At 31.4% G+C, this 23,750-nt stretch overlaps 1 protein-coding gene across 1 annotated transcript in view; it reads right to left on the reverse strand.

The window, feature by feature from the left end:
- Positions 1-23,750, reverse strand: part of LOC108912313 (zinc carboxypeptidase-like) — a 35,416-nt gene that overhangs the window by 10,290 nt on the left and 1,376 nt on the right. The window contains exons 2-4 of the mRNA XM_018717523.2: positions 12,435-12,604; positions 8,100-8,241; positions 280-573 (exon numbers count right to left, since the gene is read on the reverse strand). Of these exons, the coding sequence (XP_018573039.2) occupies positions 280-573; positions 8,100-8,241; positions 12,435-12,604 (606 nt within the window). The remainder of the gene's footprint in view (positions 1-279; positions 574-8,099; positions 8,242-12,434; positions 12,605-23,750) is intronic.

Here is a 23,750-nt window from a genome sequence, read left to right on the forward strand (position 1 = left end):
ATAGTTAATAGTTGTTGTGTACAATTGGTTTTGTGAAGTGAACCCTTTTGAAGTCGAGTGCATTCCCTTCTTCCCTTTCCTTTTGCCATCGACTTAAAGAAACATCTATTGCGTCACATTTTGGTGAGTTTAGTTTAGTTTTTTTTTATATATATATACAGTCCACTTGGAAAGGGCTATTTGGGCCCCACCAGATATAAATCTACCACTTTTAAGAAATATGTGAAGCTGCCCGTTTCTGCAATAAAGTCAATCAATTAAATAGATTAATTTACTTACAATTCGATCATAGTTATCCAAATGCTCAAATGTGTGACCGTAAGGTATCAGTAGAACTTGTGAAAACGAATGAAAACTGATATATGCTACAAGTTCACTTCCAACAGTTTTAATAAATTCAGATAATGTCTTAGTGCAAGGTTCAGAAAAGGGTTTAGGTCCACGATACAGTTCTGAACAGGGACTGTCGCTTGAACCACCGCTCACATTCCAGAAGTTGTCCCAGTTTCTGTTAGGATCGGCACCAGTACAAAGTATATTGTGTGGAACACGAGTTTTTCGCCACATGCGATCCTAAAAACATTATGATGCTACTGTTATACTCGTAGAATTTCATTACAATTTCATTACATACATTAATAAGTGTAAAACTTTAACGAAAATTACCAACTAAATAGTGTTTCGGAAATAATTTCATCTTTTCTGTTATCATTCATCTTGTCCGCGAACTTCAGATACAAAGTGATATTTGCTCATATACAGTGTGTTCCAAAATGATGGAACAAAATTAATATTTTTTTCCAATTCAGATTTAAAAAAAGTCGCTGAAACAGGTCAATTAATAAATAGAAATTGTCACTTTTCTGCAATATTTTCTAATTTTGTTCAGCCATGTTTGGCAGACCTATAATTTTACTGACATTTTCTTTTAATTAGGACGCTCAATATTTTATAATAAAAATAGATAGCCCTTCTAAAGACATAGGACCCCGCACAAACCTTATGGAAAATGGCTTTCGGTCAAAATGGCTGAAATTGAAATATGATATAGCTCTCACCTTCCTGAGCAAAAGTTGTCATGGGCCCAAAGCGATCCTATGTGTAGGTTTAAAGATATAAAGCTTTGAAGCTAACGATTTCATAGCACGGTGCTGAATACGTATAAGTGCAGGATATATGTATGTATATGTCCCTTTCTCCGTATATACAGGGTGAGTCAGTTTTTTGTAGACAAACTTTAACAGGAGATAGAACACATGTTTTTAAAAAGAAAAGTTCCTATATGTCGTAGAAGGCTTCGTTTCCGAGATACGGGGTGTTGAATATAATTTTTTTTCCTCGAATATTCATTATAACTTATAAACGAATGCTTAGATTTTTTTCATGTTTGGGAGATAATGCCTATTAATTAAGGGGATAAAACAAGCGATAAAAATGTTCAAAAACTTGCGCAGTGGCGGAATGGAGGGGTTGCTCAACCTCTTTCTTAAACAGAACTTCTACGCCAATGACTATTTAAAAAAAAACTGTTATTTTCATTATCTACATATAGTTTAACAAAAATAATGTCCATTCTTCTGTCTCGAAATTCCTGTGCGTTTCCGAGTTATTTTGGTTTTTAGTGTTTGTTGCGGTACTAAATTAAGTAATTTATTTATTATTAATTATCGGTTAAATATTTATTCTTAAACCTACCTAAATATGGTTTGTTAAGGATTTTAAAAAGCCGAAATCTCTTATTCTTTATCTCTTTCCAATGTAGTCAAAATAAATATTTGTTATATCAAGCTATACTCAAATACAAGACTTTTATAACTTGAAATCTGATACATTACATACATACAATAATTTATTGTTCAGTTGCCAAAAAGTTTTAAGAAGTTGTTAATTAAATATTGTTATAAATTCAAAAAATTTCTCCATAAACATTTACATCAATGTTCATTCAATGTTTTTTTTTGTAATTTAGTTGCGGTACATTAGTATTTACACAGCACATAATAAATAAGGATTGTTAAAATTAGTGTACTAAATAGATTTCAACTTATAAAAGTCTTGTATTTGAGTATGGCTTGATATAACAAACATTTATTTTGACTACATTGGAAAGAGATAAAGAATAAGAGATTTCGGCTTTTTAGAATCCTTAACAAACCATATTTAGGTAGGTTTAAGAATTAAATATTTAACCGATAACTGATAATAAATAAATTACTTAATTTAGTACCGCAACAAACACTAAAAACCAAAATAACTCGGAAACGCACAGGAATTTCGAGACAGAAGAATGGACATTATTTTTGTTAAAATATATGTAGATAATGAAAATAACAGTTTTTTTAAGAAATAGTCATTGGCGTAGAAGTTCTGTTTAAGAAAGAGGTTAAGCAACCCCTCCACTCCGCCACTGCGCAAATTTTTAAACATTTTTATCGCTTGTTTTATCCCCTTAATTGAACACCCGCCACTCCGCCACTGTGCAAGTTTTTGAACATTTGTATCGCTTGTTTTATGCCCCTTAATTAATAGGCATTATCTCCCAAACAAGAAAAAAATCTAAGCATTCGTTTATAAGTGATAATGAATATTCGAGAAAAAAAAAATATATTCAACACCCCGTATCTCGGAAACGAAGCATTCTACGACATATGTTTATAGGAACTTTTCTTTTTAAAAACATGTGTTCTATCTCTTGTTAAAGTTTGTCTACAAAAAACTGACTCACCATGTATATACGGAGAAAGAGAGATATACATACACCTATCCTGCACTTCTATTCAGCACCCTGCTATGAAATCGTTAGCTTCAAAGCTCTATTATATCTTTAAACCTACACAGAGCATCGCTTTGTGCACATGACAACTTTTGCTCAGGAAGATGAGAGCTATATCATATTTCAATTTCAGCCATTTTGACCGAAAGCCATTTTCCATAAGGTTTGTGCGGGGTCCTTTAGCGATATAAGGTTATATTTACTTTTTTATCACAGTTGTCAAAAAATGGAGGAATTAAATGAAAATAATAATTTATTACTACTTTTTATTTTATTACAGCAAAAATTCAAAGTGGTGTTCAAATTATCAATTATATTTTGAATAACATTTGGTGTTATGTTTCGAACTTCTTCTCTGATACGATTTTTTAGTCCTTCGATAGTGACTGGTCTGTGGGGTTGTCAGTCAGTCAAAAAAAATCTAGTAGGGTTAAGTTAGAGGAGCGTGGTGGCCATTCAAACGACCCTCTTCTGCCTATCCATCGATTTGGGAAAACTTCATTAAGGTAATTTGTAAATTCAAGGAGAAAATGTGGAGGAGCACCATCTTGTTGGAACCAGGCATACCGTGCTCGTTAGAGTTAGGAAAAATTAATTCCAGGGCTGGAATCAGCTGGAAACGCAAAAACTCCAAATAAATGTCAGATTGCCCTCAAAGAAATAAGGTCCCAACATGCGATTTCCTACTATTCCAGCCCAGATATTCACTTTTTCCAGCCGTTTTATATGTTTTACTTGCATCTAATGCGGATTTTCTGGGCTCCAAAACCTAGTATTTTACCTATTCATGGTACTGTTTAAGCAAAAAGTTGCTTCGTCAGTGAAAATTATGCGATTCTTTAAGATGGGCTGTCTTTTAAATAAATTTCTAATTTCCTCACAAAACTGTAATCTTCTGTCTGTGTCATCTGCCCATAGTTCTTGTAAGTCGTTAACTTTATAAGGATTCCACTTTTGAGACTTCGGAGTTCTGTAAACTGAGGACTTCGACAAGTTGAAGTTGGCTAAGTTAGAACTAATGAATGAATGAGAATTTTCAGTAACGGCGAACATCACATTTTAACGGTCATTTTCGCTTGCCGTTCTTCGCATTCCTGATCCAGCTAAATCTTTTATACTTCCGGTTTCTTCAAACTTGTCGGATACCTACTTTACTTATTGTAGCTAGACCAATTCTCTGGTCTGGATACTTATGGTGAAATAAGTCACATACCTTCTGTTGACTACGGATTTATCTCCGCATTCAATCATAGTTAAAATTTAAATTCTCTATTTTTCTCTTAAACGGGCAACCATTTTTCAAAATAATTTAAGAATGAATGAACTGCAACTAAACTTCATTCACGTTATACCTATACCAGGTGAATTTTATGTGTTTGTCGATGTGTTTTTTTTTGAGATAGAAAAGCTTTAAAGTAAGTAGAAAAAGATTAATTAAAGAGTAGGTAGGTTTTTTAAAGTACGACAGAGTCTATGATTGTTTGAAATAGTCGTCAGTAAGACATAAAAGACAATTTTTACATTTTTTTGACAACTATGACAAAAAAAAGTAGGTATAACCTTATATCGCTGAATTCGTCTTTGTACTACAAAATATAGAGCGTCCTATTAAAACAAAATATCAATAATGTTATAAGTCTGTCAAACATGACTCAAAAAAATTGAAAATATAGAAGAATAGTGACAATTTCATTTCTATTTACTAATTGACCTGTTTCACCGATTTTTTAAAATTTCAACTGAAACTAATACGAATTTTGTTCCATCATTTTGGGACATACTGTATTTAAATATGTAATATAAAACCTTCATTGAATAACTAGATTTACAAGACCTAACTAAAATTTTGCATTAAAGTAAATGAGAACGAAAAAATTGTTTTAAGTCATCAAATATACAGGGTGCCCCATTAATATTGCAAGGGGAGTTTCCTTGACCAAAAATAAGAAAGAAAGTTCCTATAAACCTATGTCCGAAAATGCTTCGTTTCGGAGATACAGGGCGCTGAAATTTAGAGAAAACACAAAGTTTTTACTAATATCTGGAGAACCCTAATTCCAATTTTTTTGAAATTTGGTATTATTATATTTATAATTATTAATTTATTTTTTTTGTGTGTGATGTTAAATTATTTATGATGAGAATCTTTATTAATTTTTAGGGTGTGGGTTCTATTGTTATATTGATTATATTTTTTATTGATGTTTTATTGTGATGTTGTTTACGTTTAGTTGAGCGCCTTTAAATTTGAATATGAATTATGTTTATTAAAGGATTTTTGTAAAATAAATAAAAAATTTATCGTTTTCACAAATTTTCATCTATTCATAAATTTTGCAGATTTTCGTTTTACATATGACAGTTACTGTTGTAATTTCTAATGCTAAGTTACACAATGGTAAATCCCCCCTTATCTTAATTTTATTCTACGATAAATGCATGCTTATACCTTTTTTATTTGACATTTTCAAATAGAAAAAAATTTGTTTTTGAAATTTATATAGCGCTTTTGTTTATACGAGTGCAAATTTGCTTTATCTGTGTCGACACTTACATAAAATTATATCCCTCAACTTGAAGTAGTCGCCCTGCATTCCATGGAATGTTGCCGGGGTCCCTCGTTGAATTCGTACTCCTCACAGAAGCTGCCGAAATCCTACTGGCACAACCTTTCCCAGTGAACACACACTGTACTTGTTTTTATTTTCACTTGTTGCACTATCAATCTATCTATCAATTTGTTGTTGATGTTTCGGGTATTTGTTGTATTTAACTTAGATACTTTCGGTCAAATGTAATTTCTATAAATGTCACATTCGGTTTTCTGACAGTTCAATCAACTTTGACGTTTCTTCCACCAGTTGACTACGTAAGTACGTGAACAATTTTTGATTTTGTTGAAATAAACAATTTTCATGTGTTTTTCAGAAGCAAAACTTTCGATGTGACACCGTTAGATGAAAATGGCAAACTGGCCTCCTAAATCCCGAACAGTGGTTAAATTGATAATTGGATGTTTCTATGACAACAAATAAATTGTAATTTTGGAATTTTATTTTTACGTATTCTAGCTTTTAACTAAATTTGGGATACATGAACTGTTCATATTTGGATGTCATGCATTTTCCTGAGTCTTTTGATACTACATTTACAATTTGATGTCTAAATTACTGAAATACATCTCTTATTTACTTTTTGTATGATAGTAACTATACTGCTGTTTACTATTTTTCAATATATCTTATATTTCAAATTTTATTTATGTGATACTTTTCTTAGTATCAGTTTCCATAACTTAACATTCAAATCTCTAATTTATTCATAACATAACAGTATGTTTGTTTATAAAAACGGTAGACGTCTTCTGACGTAATTTGACTTATTTTATCTATTCCAGCAGCGTCTGGGAACTCGCTCCTGTTGATATTAATAAGTAAACATATGAGACGTCACTGCTTTTTCTTAGGTGTCACATGTTTTTCTAATTACGCGAGGACCCAAATGCAATATTAGAAGGCCGTCATCGACACCAGTTTTCACTTAATTTATGGGTCGGAATTGTGGGAGACCACTTAATAGGCCCATTTTTTTACCACCGAGGCTTACTGGAGATGTTTATCGCCGTTTTCTTGAGGATGAATTGCCCGTACTTTTGGAAGACATCCCACTGCCATTAAGGTTGCAAATATATTTGATGCACGATGGTACTCCACCCCATTTCAGTTTAGCTGAACGTAAATGTTTTAACAATATTTACCCAAACCCCTGGATAGGTCGAGGAGGCACTCAACCCTGGTCCCCGAGGTCTCCCGACTTAAATTCGTTGGATTTTTTCCTTTGGGGTCACCTCAAACATTTGGTTTATACGACTCCAGTGCAAACCATAGACGAATTAAGAAACCGCATTGTCGCATCCTGTGAAACAATTAGACACACAGCGGGAATATTTGAACGGGTTCGCCAATCAATGTGTCGTAGGATAGATGCCTGTATTAGAGTTGAAGGTGCACATTTTCAACAACTGTTGTAACGCCTGTGTATGTAAAGTATTTTTCATATCGTTGCTGTTTGTTAAATATTTTTCTGTTAATATTAATTATTTAAAAAAATTTAATTTATTTATATAATTTAGTGAGTTATTATTTCTCAACTTGTTACATTGTTTTTCCTTCAAATGTATTGTTAAAGTTGATTAGTAAATAACTAAAACATTGAATTTCTATTTCTGTTTTCTACTTCCCTTAAGAATATGCATATGAAAGGATATTAATTTTTTGCTCGAAAACGAAGCAAGACATCAAAAAAGTAAAGAAACAAAAAAATTGTATTTTTAATCGCATAATTAGAAAAACATATGACACCTAAGAAAAAGCAGTGACGTCTCATATGTTTACTTATTAATATCAACAGGAGCGAGTTCCCAGACGCCACTGGAATAGATAAAATAAGTCAAATTACGTCAGAAGACGTCTACCGTTTTTATAAACAAACATACCAAATTTCAAAAAAATCGGAATTAGGGTTCTCCAGATATTAGTAAAAACCTTGTATTTTCTCTAAATTTCAACACCCTATAGCTCCGAAACGAAGCATTTTCGGACATAGGTTTATAGGAACTTTCTTTCTTATTTTTGGTCAAGGAAACTCCCTCTGAATTTTTTCGCAATATTAATGGGACACCCTGTATAAAAGCTATAGTATCTTCTATAAATAGTTATTACAACAGTAAAACAACTGTTGCTATAATGATTGGTTCGATCATAAAATTTCGAAACCTTTTGTTCTATTGTCGCATTATTTAAAATCTAACATAACAATTAAGTATTATGTTAATGTTTATGAAACTGTAAAAATTCGATTCATTTGTAAATAATGTTTTAATAAAAACAGAACATTATTACTTTTTAGTTTTCGCAGAAATGTTTCTTTTCAAAATTGCAATTCGTATCGTCTGTTAACCACAAGAATTGAGATGATCCTGAACACATTATATGTACCTATATGCCATTAATACACGAAAATTTGAAAAATGGGCCAAAAAATTTTCAAATTGTGGTAAAAATCTGATGCTACATTTTCCGATTCCGATTCAAGCGCCATTTTGGTTTATTGGCAGTCTTCATAGATATTGAAAATAAAAAAAAATTGCTGTGTTTTTCAACTTGGTTCGTTTTCGTGGTCTCATTGATTTTTTTCAAATTCTGTGCCCACCATCTGAAAGAGAATCCCCAAAAACATACAGTCTAGTAGGTTTAACTTGATTCCTCGCCGGATACAATGATGCCTGTGGTTCAAAGATACCCTTTAATGAAATACTCTAACTCACCGTTGTGTGTGAATACTCGAAGCCATCAGGATTAAACACAGGAAAAAAATACCAGATATGATCTTCTGCTAATTTGCGCAGAGAACTATTAGTACTTGTCAATAACTGATTTAATATGTAAGTTGTTGTTGCAGACGATATCCTGAAAAATATTGTTTAAGTATAGGACTGCATATATTTAGTTATTTTAGAAAATTCAATTTAATATTAATGAGAAAAAGAATTCCTAGTAATATTTCAAGAGCCATTATATTATGACACACATTAAGCAGTTTGTTTTAAATTGTATTGAAACGCGTATACTCTTTTTTTAGAAGAAAAAAGTAAGAAAATTCTCGAGAGAATTAGGTACATAATAATTTCTACCCCACCCAGATCTTGTGCCGTTTAATCTATGTGAATGTGGCAAACAAAGGTGATGCTAAGCCCCCTGATAAATGTTCTTATAAATATGTGCAATAAAATAAGAAGTAGGTACAGGGTGATTCTCTATATTTTGACCCCCCTTCAACTTTTTTGTTTTATGAGTTATAAAAAAATGTGAAATACAAAAGTTGCACGAGTTTTTATAAATTTTTCGAAAATGATAGTAGAAAAACAAATGAAGTCCAGACAAAATGCGGATATTAACTTTGTTAATTTAAATGGAACATCCTGTATATTTTTACATATTTGTATAGAACGTTCCCTCTCGAGCATAGTCAAATAGGGTTTGTTGGGCTCATCTCTAACAATAAGCGAGATACTATTAAAAAACGAAAAGAAGGTTTTCTTATTAAGAAAATAAGACATCTTGTAATTGTTAAACCTTTTTCAGGCATTTCTGCCTTTGTCCAATTACGTAAGGATTTACAGATTTAGTTATAATATATTTTGACAGATCGGACATTGATATGGTCCAAAATGCGTATAGATATTTTAACTAAATCTCATTAATTAAGCCGTGAGAGGCCTAATTACTCATGGACAATGTTATGGTAGGCCATGACAGTGACAGGTAATGTCATGACAACATTGTTATTGTTTGATAGTTTGTATTATCTTCTACTATCATTTTCGAAAAAATCATAAAAAATCATGCAACTTTTCGTTAGTGAATGCGCAACTGGTCAATATTATTTACTTAAGATCATATTGTGAATCCGAGAGAATTTCAAATTTTCACCCAACTTTCCAGTCGAAATCACATCCCGATCAAAGTACCTAGAAACCCATGGCTCGGAAATCGTATGAATTTTCTTGCACGCAAAAAAAATCAAATCAAATAAGCAGATAGTTTTAGATAAAATTATTTGTCGCAAATACATTTCTGTTATCTCGTGTCATGCTATGTTTTTTTAATAATTACGTTTTTAGAAAGTCGTATTAGGGATTTTTTTTATTAGAAATTTGACAACACTGCGCTATTCAGCACCATTTAAAATTCAAATACCCAAAATTTCATTAATTTATGTCGTGCATGTTTTTTTATAGACCCTCAAAGTCCCAAAAACTGAAAATTTTTATTTTAGTTTGAAAATATAGGGGGCTTTTAGAAATGTAGTAAAATACAATTTAAAAAAGCTGAAATATCATTGAACTTTTTAACATGGATTTCATAGGAGGGACCCCATACCAGTGATAAATATTCCAGTTTCGGCAAAACGAATGCGTTGAACAGCAGCGAAGTAGTATAAGTTTCAAAAAACTGTCTTGAGTTTCTTAGAACAAAGCCGAGATTTTTATAAGCCTCACGTTGTATATTGTTAATATGTTCGACAAAACTAAGCTCACGTTGTCAAAGATGTATAAATTTAAATGGATAATTTCGTCTGCTCCTGTATAATCTGGGCATATTGAATATCAGTTTAAACTTGGAAATGAACATTGCCATGAGTTACTTTGATTGCCCAAATTTCATTGCTGTCATAGTAACGACGAAGTTATAATTGGAATTTGTTTTTTAAATTTTTTTCTTTGAAGGCGAATAACGCCACAACGAAGCCCGATATGAAAAAAATTATATGTAGTAGAGGAGAAGGTCCGAATATGGGCCCCTATTTTGTTTTTTATAGATTATTAACAAATTTTTTGACATATACACTTAAAAATTGGGACACACTTAGTCCAAGAACTCGTCTACAATAATGAGCGCGGCAAAGTTCCGGAAAGATAAAAAATACTGAGATATCAGTTAAAATATGAAAATTGAACAATATCTTGTATGAGGGTAGAGTGTATGAAATATGGGCCCCTATCAAAAATGATGCATAAGTTTACGTTTAAGAAAGGAAACTTTATTTTCAAGTAAAAAACTTCATATATGATTATACAAAGGAGTAATGGCAACAACAGAAATTAGAAAGAAAGAAATTATTTGCAAAAGTCACAAATGTAATTTTTTTGTTATTTACGCTATCCATAGCCTTTATCATGTCCTCGGAGTTCCATTGTTTCCTTAAATTCTTTGGTAAAAACTTTGATTTGTTACGTGGCATGGTCAATCTGGAAAAAGAACTGAATTCAAAATCAGGGGAGAATATAGGCCCTGGCCCATATTCGGACCCATAAAAGGCCCATATTACCAGCATTGCATGTCATTCAACAATAGATACCTATTATTTGTAGAGTTCAAGTGAATCAAAATATTTTCTGAACAAAACAAAGTTTGATCTTTATACAAAATATCTAGGTGAATATATACAAACATACCTAGTCACTAAAAATCGTATAAAACATAATAATAACTTACCTTCAGATAATATTCAGAACTCCAGTAACACATTCACCACCACCTGTGCACAATGTCGGTAAAACAGTGCTCAGCTAGGTAGCTGTCTTTTAAAGTATTATTCAGTGATGTCGCTAGATGTTCTAGTAGGAATAGTTATGGGGCCTATATTAAGTGCATGGCCCATATTCGGACCTTCTCTTACTACTTCTATTTTGACCTCTCCCTTCATTTTTGACATGACCTTTCCGGACACCCTGTATACAGAGTGTAAGAAGTTTGACTGCCATTACTTCATGAGATAGAGTAATCATAAATGAACAAAAAAGTTGTATATTACAGGGGAGTAAGATTAACAGTTTTCAAAATACAGCGAATATTAATAATATTGGAGAGTTTTATCACAATGTGACAACAGCGGAGTCATGTCCTACGGAGAAAATGTAAACAAATATTATTGTGAAAAATTTATTAAGCTTCAAGACAATTGTTTTACAGTTTTTAAATAAATAAAATGTATCGATTACGAAGATAGTGTTGTGATTAAATTTCAGCTCGAATTTTAGTAATTATGCATCTCTTAAAACAGAAACTTATAACTTTTAATCAAATTATGAATTTGAAAAATATGTAATTAAAGTATCCAAAGATTCACGTTATCCAAATAATAATACGTATTAAAAATAATTTAGGTACTTTCCAAAGAGCAAAATTCAGTAACTTTTAAACGCACAAAGTACAGAACAAATTTTCGATGCACGCACGACACCATCCAATCCAATTTTCGCGTACTCGCTGGAAAACGCTTCAAGAAAAGGAAATAGTGGTACGCAAAAAACAGTCCGACACGGTCCAATTCCAGATACCAACTGAATAACTGAATTGCGTATTGCTGAACAGCTTAGTATAATACCCCGTGTTACCCGCCGCGCTGTTGTCACATTGCTCGATATGAATTTTATCGAACTTTATTATAACGCTAATTATTTTTTATAATTAAGCGTAAAGAAGTTCAAAAAAGTGATAAACATTGTATTTTATGGTATTCTGTGCATGCAGTTATGTCAATATTCCTTAATTAGTCGAACTTTTGTACATCAAATTGGAGATTTTGATCATTTTTTTATCGGAATTGGTTGAGTTTATGTCCCATGTCATATAAGGTTTTTTGTTTATTTTAATGTATTCGAACGTCTGTTAAAATTAGGGCAGTCAAACTACTAACACTCTGTATAAACGTGCGATACATTAAAATCAAATGTTGCACTCTTGAAGCAAGAAATTGTTTTTTTGAGTGTGAAAAGAAATAATTATCTTTAGTATTGACTACTATTTCTAGTATAAAAGATTCATTGCCTTGTAAACACAGCCTTAATCGTCCCAAGAATATTTCCTATACAAGCTAGGGCTTGTTCGGTATGGATGAAGATTGAAGGTACGTTTCACGTAAAATTCTCCTCACCACGATTTGTTATAGCTCCAACTGACGGGTAATTTCTCGGAATTCAGCAAATCATTCTATTAGTTGTCGAACACTTCGTAGATTGAAAAATAGTATTGTACTACGTTATCTCTTTTCTTTACTCAGTCCACATTCTTCAAACACAAACTATAAATATACTTACCACTCACGAGCATGAATGTTTGACTCCACAAATACAGACTTTTTCCTTTTACTAGTACCGTATGACACTTTTACACCCAGAATTGTACGTCCTTCGTAAGTGCCATTTAACTCAATGAGGCTGACAGCGGAAGGATACAGTTTTGGAAGACTCCTGAGCCAATTATTAATCTGAAACAGTTCTGTAAATGGTAGATGATGTGACAAAATTCATACTAGTTTTAGTTGTTTTCCAATGTTAAGTTCGATTTAATTAATTTATTTATTTAATGCATGGATGGTATAGAGGGTGCTCCATTAACGGTACGGAGCGGCTGTATATATGAAACTAGACGTGCTACGATTATGGGGTAAAAAATCTATTAGACTAGGCGGTATCTGTTTTGGTTTGGGTGAATCGTATATCCACGGAGATTCTTGGCTTTTTGGCTTTCAAATATCACTAGAAATGAAAATTTTTCTATGCGCATAAAAAAACGTGGGCTTAACTTTTAGCGGCACAATATGTTAAAAAATTCGAAAAATGTCATATTTTTCTTCCTATTTAATTAAGTATCTTTTCAATTACGTTGATTTTAGGCGAAAATGGAAGAGGAAAAAAATGTTTGTAATTAAATTTTTTATAAAACATGACTAGTTACAAATCGAATGAGTTATGATTATTATGGCAAAAATCGAAAAAATCGCAAAAATGGGGTTAAAAACAATACTTTTTAGGGAATTTTTTTGGGGTATTTAAATTGGGTATATGACTTTCATACTTGGCTCAAGAAAACTTCATGTTATGTAGAATCAACACACCAAATTTCATCAAAATAGGTTCGATAGATTTTGCATAATAATTTTGCAATCCAGATTTTGAAAAAAAAATTGCAAATTTTCAAAATTTTGCACAGCAAAAACCAAAGCCCTTAGATACTTGAAAATTTAATCACATATAGAAAGTCTCTCAAGCTTTCAAACTTTTTTTGAAAAATTCGAATCCGTCAATTAGGAGAGCTCTAGCGCTTGTTTAAACATTGGTCGAATTTTTGTACTTATAAACAATTAGAATAACTTTGTGAATATTCAATTAAATCACATTTTTTAAAGCATGTTTTAAAAGTTCTTGGAAAGACGCTTCTTTAAAAAAAAACAGATTGATTGATCAATTAGTTACGTAGTTATAGCCAATAAAAGTTAACCATCATTTACACTAAATGTACGTATGTGTAAGAAATTCAAGAAAATCGTACGGGTGGTGGTGGTGGGGGAAGCAGAGAGCGCGGCCGCTTCGGCCTGCTCGAAATTAAATCGGCGAGTTCAAAACCGCGATACGCTTAAAAATTTTTAATGTCTCACCTTCTAGAGGTCCGATTTTGATGATTTTTTTAATTGTAGCGTATTTTCAAATGCCTATCGTTAATAATTATTAGTCTTTCAACAGTCCGATAATTATTTATCTTTAAACTTCCTTTACTTATCAACTTTATTTTTCTATTGTATCAAAGGTAAATGCATAAACTTATATACTGTTTATCAAAGATCAAAAACAAATTTATTTAAATATTCTGAAATTGTTTAAACAACAATTATTTTCAAAATATGACTAAAATTAGTATTATAATGAGTTATTTTCTCATTTGCTTATATTTTAAACAATAAATAATATTTGAATTATACTTTAATCAGAAAAAAAATTAATATTAAAAAAATAATTTTTATTTCATTTCAATATATTATTTCCTATTCGAAAAATACGACCTTGAAAAAAATAGATACACGTATATACCATTAGGAAGAGAATCTCTACAACCTGTATATACAGTGTTATTTTTTCTAAACCTGACAGGCCAACCTTTTTATTTGAAGTAATTGACTAGTACTTCCCAATGCAAAGTTGTAGGAAATAACTTGATTAAGAAAAATTTACAAATAATTTTTTCCGGTGTTGCCATTTAAAAAAATATCGTAGCTACTACAGAAATCTGGCAACACCGGAAAAAATTATTTGTAAATTAACAGTTATTGTAATTGTTTATAAGTACAAAAATTCAACTAATGTTTAAACAAGCGCAAATTGACGGATTCGAATATTGCAAAAAAAAGTTTGAAAGCTTGAGAGCCCTTCTACATATATGTGATTAAAATTCCATGTATCTAAGGGCTTTGGTTTTTGCTGTGCAAAATTTTGAAAATTTGCAAATTTTTTTTCAAAATTATTATGCAAAATCTGTCGAACCGATTTTGATGAAATTTGGTGTGATAATTCTACATAACATGAAGTTTTTTTGAGCAAAGTATGAAGGTTCTATACCCAATTTAAATACCCCAAAAAAATTCCCTAAAAAGTATTGTTTTTTTTTAACCCCATTTTTGCGATTTTTTCGATTTTTTCCATAATAATCATGATTCATTCGATTTGTAACTAGTCATGTTTTGTAAAAAATTTAATTACAAACATTTTTTTCCTCTTCCATTTTCGCCTAAAATCAACTATTGAAAAGATACATAATTAAATAGGAAGAAAAATATGACATTTTTCGAATTTTGCTGCCAAAAGTTAAGCCCACGTTTTTTTATGTGCATAGAAAAATTTTCTAGTGATATTTGGGAGCCAAAAAGCCAAAAATCTCCGTGGATATACGATTCACCCAAATATGGCTTTTTGAAACAGATACCTTCTGGACTATTAACAAATATGGCCAAAAGAAATTAGTTATTGTTAAAATAGTGAAGTTGTGCTAGAACATCCTCCTTTATTTAGTTTTCTAAATAACATTGACATAGTCATAGCCAAACTTAAATTGTAAAACTATACCAAGCTTGTCTTTAAAAAAGTACTTGCTACATTTCAAATTTTTTTTGATAACTGGAATATGTAATTTCTTTATTAATTCCAAATATCTGAGTATTTATAAAGATTATTGTTTCCATAACGACGAGAATGAGATTTTCGTTATAGCTATGCCCTATGAAAATAGTCTACTGAAAAATTTCTTCAAATGAAATGTGACAGCCCTTGCTACGTGCAAAATCAGTGTTATTTGTGTTGAAAAAGAACTTGTAAACAAGGAAAATGGCTTTTACGAATGTGGAAGCGTATGATATGCTGACAGTTTATTTTAAATGTTTGGAAAATGCCGTTATAGCTTCAAGATAATACGCTTTGCGTTACCCTCGTAGAATACGCCACTCGAAAGAAGTATTTCAGCGTTTAGTCAGACGCCACTATATTCTGTAAGAAGACATCGCCGTGCAAGAGCGGAAGATAATATTAATGTGTTGGCATGTAAACCCCCAAATAAGTGTTAGGGAATTAGTAAGAGTCCTGGTAATTTCATACGGAACACAAGTATTTTTTTACACAAATTACACTAATTTTGCACGAAGCAAGAGCTATCACGTATCATTTGACATAATTTTTCATTTGTCTTGTTTTCGTAGGACATAGCCTGCCTTGTTATGGAAACAATAATCTTTATAAATACTCAGATATTTGAAATTAATAAAACAAATTAAACATTGCAGTTATCAAAGAGATTTGAAAATGTAGCAAGTACATTTTTGGTATAGTTTTACAATTTAATTTTGTCTTGGACTATGTCAATGTTATTTAGAGAACTAAATAAAGGAGGATGTTTTAGCGCAACTTCACTATTTTACGAAAAACTTGAAAAAGAAAAAAGATATCGACCTCCGGTTTGTGTATTTGTTTTGGTCTACCAAGCCATGAAAAAAACCTATGTCGTTGCATTTATTTTTTTTAGTAAACGGGGAAAATTACAAAACTTTTCTGATTAGCATCGTCTACCGTTGCGCAGGAAAATAATATTTTTATTCCCACATCATAAAAATAAATTTTATTAATTTAATATGATCCATCGTTTCTTGAAATCAATTAAGGCATTTAGAAGTTATGACAATTGAAAAATTTCAAGATGGCGTCCTTTATACTGGCGTTGCTATAGTAATAAAAAAAAGTTCAAACAAAGCTAATGAAGGGTTTAACAGTGTATCTAAAAAGTGTATTTTCAAATAAGGTTATAAAGCGAAATTTCGAAACACCGACAGTTTCCTGTAACACTATTAGAATTAAAATGGAGTATGGAGAATAACTTCTGTATTCTGTTTTAATTCCTATAATATTTCAATTTTCTGCTTCTGTGTAACCCATTTTAATTTAATAATAATAAGAACTGTCAAACAATAACAATGTTGTCATGACATTACTTGTCACTATCACGGCCTACCATATAATATTGTCCATGACTCATTAGGTCTCTCACCGCAAGTAGTGATTTAAAATGCATAAACGCATTTTGGACCATATCAGTGTCAATATGTCAAAATATATTACAACTAAATCTCTTACGTAATTGGAAAAAAGGCAGAAATGCCTGAAAGACGTTTAACAATTTCAAGATATCTTATTTTCTTAATAAAATACCTTCTTTTCTTTTTTTAATAGTATCTCGCTTATTGTTAGAAATGGACCCATCAAACCCTGTACTTATGATGCTCGACAGGGAACGTTCTATCCAAATAAGTAAAAATATATAGGGTATTCCATTTAAATTAAAAAGTTAACATCCGCGGCCATTTTGTTTGAACTTCATTTGTTTTTCAACTATCATTTTCGAAAAATTCGTAAAAAATCGTGCAACTTTTATATTTCACATTTTTTTATAACTCTTAAAACAAAAAATTAATGGGGGGGGGCAAAATATAGTACATGCACTTTCTCTTTATGTAAGACAGAACCTCCATCTTCAACTACATGGAGCACCTATGCATGATGCGGTAATAGTAAATCATTGGTAAATCAGTGGCCATCAAGAGCTCCAGACTTGACGCCTCTTGGTTTCTTTTTATGGGGAACTTTGAAAAATAAAGTGTTTTAAACAAGACCCAGAAGATTTATGTAACAGAATTAGACAAATAACACCATCAGTTCAGAAGAATTATTAAAAATAAGAGAGACGAATTGAACAGTGGACTAATAGAAAACGGTACCTAATTTTTAAATTTTATTTTGTTGTGAATGTCATTTATGGTATAACAAAAAAATATATATAATTTGGTTGCCTTATTGTGAGCCCCATGTATGAGTGAAATGAATGAAGCTGCATGGAAAAATTAACCAAAATTATGAGAAAATACCTTTAAAATATTTTGCCCTGTTAATACATTACACTGGAATGAGTGAAATTTTTCGAAATTTGCACCTATTTTTGTAACACCCTGTAAAACTATAATAATGAAACTATCTATTTTTTTCTTAAAAAAATGCCTAATATGATTTTTAATTTTTGAGGGTCTTTTCTTAATGATAGTAGGCCGTAGAAAAGATCACATGTCAAAAAATATAATATCAAAAAGTAGGTCTTTTTGAGAAAAAGAATTTTAGAAATCGGCGACTTCCGACTTAAGTGAAACACACTGTATTATATTTATTTTATGTTACGTATATCTGAATATATCTATTAGGAAGTTCGATAATTATTAAAAATAAAAACAATAATACTGATACGTATTTTATTTCCTACACATTTGGCCACTTGTGAAAAAAGTAGAAAAGTTAATTGAATTCTTGATTAGTATCAGTTATTTTTTACGAAGATAGTTTTGTCTAACCAAAAATTTCACACAAGGCAGACAAATACAAAAAACGCATCACTATACAGGGTGTAAATAAATAAGTGTGCAAAAATTCAGGGAGTGATTCCCTGTCGAAAATTTAGGTGGGTCTTTTATATAAAAAAATCTCATTTGAACATCGCCTGTGAAGATACAACCGCTAAAAGAGCGTGCCAAAAAACGGAGTTTTTAATTTTTTTTCTGATCTATCAAATAAGTGACAAATGAAATTATATAGACATTTTCTGCTGCCGAGAAGACACTTAGTAAACAATTTGTGTCGATTTTCCCCAACGGTTGTAAGGGGTAGATGCCACCCCTAAGACTTCTTTCATATGTAACTTTTTTTCTTATTATTACTTTACTATTTAAAAATCCTTTTTAGATAGCCTGATTCATTCTAAACAAAAAAGGTATATTGAATTTTTTTTATAAAATTAACGGTTTCTGAGAAAAAAAAATATTTAAAATCAATTACACGGTAGAAACTTTATCGAACTGTAATTTATGTAATAAGCGACTGTCACATTGACATTTTGTAATGACAACTTAATGGTTATACTTAATTCCTGTTTTAGATTTCAAAGTTACCCTAACTAACTAATTTTAGCACTAATATATTTTCCCAGCGGAATAATTAAATTTTGATTACTGACATTTTCTTTCGTAGGATGCTTTATTTCTCGAGATATTTGAAACTTTCATTTTTAAAAATACACCCTTCATATTGATTTGTATTTGTGGCTCTTTCAGTGTGAGATTTTTGTTTGGCAAAACTATTTTTAGTCTTGGGAACCAAGAAAAAAATAGGGTAAAACCTCCGAATACTTCCGGATAGATCCGATTTTTAAGAAAATTTGGAATTAAGCTTATTTCACCCTGTACATGAAAAGTTACATTTGCTTGATATGCGCTTCTTATTTTTATGGGATGAAAACCACTCCTTATGCAAAAAACTGAATAAATATAAAAATAGGTGTTATACAGGGTGTCCCTGAAAAAGATGGACAACGCTTGACCACAGGTTCCTTGGATGAAAATAAAACTATTTAGCCTAACTTACCTATATACAAAAGTGCACGCCTACTGAGATATAGCCTTCTAAATATAGAATAGATAACCTAGTTTTTGTCAAATAATTTGAAATCTATTTTTCATAGAAACTTCAAATTTGATACACTTATTTTTTTATGTAAGGGCAAGGTAAATATAGAATTTGGTGAGAATACATATACAGGATGTTCTCTTTCTAATGCCACTAGCTATCCCGTAACTTTTTTGTGTGTGCGCCAATGACGACAGAATTTAAATTTAAAAAATAAGCATTAATTTAGAAGATTTTTTTGCTCTTACAAAATTTTGATATCGTTTATGGATTTCGAGTAAAATTGACATTTTTTATACATTAAATATAGGCAAAAATTCCGATTTGTAAAAAATAATTTATAACTGCAGCCTCAAAACAGGAAATAATAGTGAAAAAACGTCACATTAAAAAAATAACTACACATTTTTAGTATTAGTATTATCAATCAATAAAATAAAAATCAACACTAATATTTTAAATAAACAGTATCAACTAATAATGTAAGAAAGTCAACATTAACATTTTAAATAAACCTAAATTGATATTTGTAATCACATTAAAATAATATTACAGTAAATGCTCAGTTACTTCCTTGTTCTTAAACGCAAGCATTAATTCTTCGAAAATGAAAATGAATTTTATCCAATAATTGTGCATTACCTCTCATAACACTAATTTCATGTTGTATTCTTTCCCATTATTCGTTTTCTGTATTTACTGAAATGTTACAAACTGTGGTCCGCAACACTCCCCAAAGGAAATAATTACATGGGTTTAGGTCCGGGGATCGAGGTGGCCATTTTAAAGAGGCATTATTTCCTATACCTATCCACCTGTTGGTATAGTAACCTGTAATAACTGGTCTTTTAATACTCTATTAACGGAACTTTTTGAAAACCAACCTCTGCCGCTAAACGCCTTTTATTTACCCGAGGAATTTCTTCGACCCTTTCCAAAATTTGTTCCTCCAGCTGAATAGTTTCGGCCGTACATTATCCAAGATTTAATGTTACAGTTAAAAGTTGTGATTTGGAATTCTTCGATTAGGAAAACTCAGCATATGTTCGAACAGTAGCACAACAATCTTTTTCACAATAACCCAAAATTAATAACATATCATTTTGTTCAGCAAAAGTATAAATTGCAATAAAAAACAAAGTAAAATTAAAATCACACTAAAATTAAATCACAGCTAGCTTGACACTGAACCTTTTAATTATTGTTATGAATTTGTTTCTTTGTTATATGGCACCTCGTACTAGACTATTCTATTTATCTTAAACTAATTTTATATTATTATTTTATATTATTTAATGTGTAAAAATGCCAATTTTACTCGAAATCCATAAACGATATCCAAATTTTGTAAGAGACAAAAAATCTTCTAAAATAGTGCTTATTTTTAAAAATTCTGTCGCCATTGATGTACACACAAAAAAGTTTATAAGAAAAACAGTTTTCAAATTATTTGAAAAAACTAGGTTATCTGTTCTATATTTAGAAGGCTATATATATATCAGTAGGCGTGCATTTTTGTATATAGGTAAGTTAGGCTAAATAGTCTTATTTTCATCCAAGGAACCTGTGGTCAGGCGTAGTCCATCCTTTTCAGGGACACCCTGTATAGGATAAAATCATATCTTAATATATAGAATTACTTTATATTGTGGTATGTATTATGTGTGTATGTGTGTATTTAAGATATTTTTATAAAGTTGCAACCCTTAAAAACCACCCTTAATGATAAAAATAGAAAATTAATAGTTTCTTTAACCTTAAAATATTTTTATAGCGCATATATACAGCGTGGTAAAAAAGTTCTGCATAAAATTCATATTTTCGTTAAACATTTTTTTTTTTTCGAAAAACGGTGAGACCCATCGATTTTTATTTGATCCAGGGCACCTTGTTATGTGGAAAAAAATTTTTTTCGATAATCCACTTACGGCAGCGATGACATATTTTTTTTTTTTTTAAATGACAACGCAAATTTTTTTCGTTCGAAATTGATGACAGTGATAATTATCTAAACAACGGTGTGAAAATTTCGATGTCTTACATAACAATTTTTTTTAGAAAAATGCACCTTAAGTTCTTATAAGTGATAATTGTCTACTTACACTATTAATGGCTCCGAAAAGGACAAAGTTGACAAAATTACATTTCAAACGAGTAAAATTACACTAATGTTTGTGTAAGTCTAGCGAAATTGTTCGAATTGCCCACCCTGTACCATTTGGCATTGTCCTAAGCGTGTGTAAACGCCGTCTACACTTCGTTCAAGCATTCCCGGGTCGATTTGATTTATTTCAAAACGAATACGGTTTTTAAGTTCTTCCAAATCACCTGGTCTGTTTGTGTACACACGCGATTTCAAATAGCCCCACAAAAAAAAGTCTAGAGGTGTTAAATCAGGCGAACGCGGAGGCCACTCGATTGTTCCGCGTCGCCCGATCCACCGGCCAGTAAACGTGTTATTCAAGTACTCCCGTACTTGCACTCCATAATGGGGCGGTGCACCATCCTGCTGAAACCAAATTCTTTCCTCAGGAATATCAGGATCCTCGTTGTTCGGGAATAACTCTGCTAAGCTTGGGACCAAATCGAACCGCAGGAAATCCAAATAGCGAGCAGCAGTTAAATTTTCCTCGAAAAAATACGGGCCTAAAATACGACGCCCTATTATTCCCGCCCAAACGTTCACCTTTCGGGGGTGCTGATGATCTACTTCTTGCACCCAGTGCGGGTTTTCCTGAGACCAATACCGGCAGTTATGTCGATGCACCGATCCATTAAGATAAAAAGTAGCCTCGTCAGAAAAAATTATGTTCTTGAGGAAGTCGGGGTCTCCGTTACATCGATGCATTAAATCTTCACAAAAGTGGAGACGGCGGTCTGGGTCGTCCTCAGTCAATGCATGTATCAAGTGACCCTTATAGGGGTGAAATTTCTCTTTTTTGAGAAAGTTCACCACAGTTACATGTGAAATATCATTGTTCAATGCAATCGACCTTGTACTAGAATGAGGGTTGTCCTGGAGCTCCACCAGGATATTCAATCTAGTTTCATCATCTACTCTAGGACGACCCGCACGAGGAGCATCTTTCACACTACCAGTTTCCTCAAACCTTGCCAGTACCCTACTAACCGTAGATTGCGTAATTGGTGGTCTGTCAGGGTACGTTGCATTAAATAATTGGCAAGCTTCTTGATGGGTTCGTAACTTATCGCCGAAACCAATCATCCTCAAAATATCAATTCTTTCGCGTTCACTAAGTTTTGCCATTTCGAATTAAACGATTTCACCAAAGAATGTTAAATCGGTACTGATTTTTAGTCTTCAATATTTCAGGTAATCTACTCCTTTCAAGTAAACATTTCTTTGGATCTTTTTTTTTTGGGGAATTTATCGGCAAACTCGAAGACAAAAAGTCGACCTTAATTTGCTACATACTATTTGGATTTTGTGCGGTTGAACTTGGTTCTAAATTTTGCAGTTTAATCAGGATCCTGACAATATCTGATGAATAATTCCGCAAATATTACATAACACCAGTTGCAACTTAAGTTATCTGAAATGCTTTCTGCCGAATCAATTTTTTTCTAAGGCATTTGATCCGTGAACAGCAAATTATTGCATTCAGGAACTTAAGGTGCATTTTTCTAAAGAAAAATTGTTATGTAAGACATCGAAATTTTCACACCGTTGTTTAGATAATTATCACTATCATCAATTTCGAACGAAAAAAGTATGCGTTGTCATTTAAAAAAAAATTATGTCATCGCTGCCGTAAGTGGATTATCAAAAAAAAAATTTACCACATAACAAGGTGCCCTGGATCAAATAAAAATCGACGGGTCTCACTCGTTTTTCGAAAAAAAATTTTAATGAAAATATGAATTTTATGCAGAACTTTTTTACCTCGCTGTATATAGAAATATTTTCAATAGTTTATGGTATTATAAATAATTTATTACAATATTTCAACCACTAACAAACTACCCACAATAACAAAATATTAAAAAAAAATAGTTTTTAACAATTTGAAATGATTTGATAGTACAAACTAGATAAATTAATTATTTTACCTGTTTATAATACAACTTATAATTTATCGCATTGTTTTAAACTCTTAAAAACTACCCCCAATGACAAACTATACAAAAAATTGTTTTTAAATTATTTAAAATGAATTACCTGTAATATCCTCCTATGGTGTTTCTGGGTTTCTTAAAAATTACCCTTCATTATACAAATAAAAACAATTTTATACATTTTAAGTTGATAAGTAGAATTATTAAAAGATTAAAGGGAAAAAGTGAAGGTATTCTATGTACATAGAATGCTCCAAAGTTGTGGATAACCGAAATATTGATATGCTCCGAAAATTGAAGCGGTAAGGTACCGTTGGTTGTTTAACGATAACTTCCTTACTTTTAAAGCTATTAAGACGATCCAAAAACGATTTTACAGAAAATTTCCACAGCTAAAAGCACTGTAAAAATGATTATTTTTTAATGCATTATTTTTTAGATATTTGAGGTTAAAAGGTTTGAAAATCATGACCTTCGCCCTCAACTGCAAACCTCTAGCAGCGACATCTCTGTTAA

Source organism: Anoplophora glabripennis, unplaced genomic scaffold (genome assembly GCF_000390285.2).
Source record: "Anoplophora glabripennis isolate ALB-LARVAE unplaced genomic scaffold, Agla_2.0 scaffold569, whole genome shotgun sequence".
NCBI lineage: Eukaryota > Metazoa > Arthropoda > Insecta > Coleoptera > Cerambycidae > Anoplophora > Anoplophora glabripennis.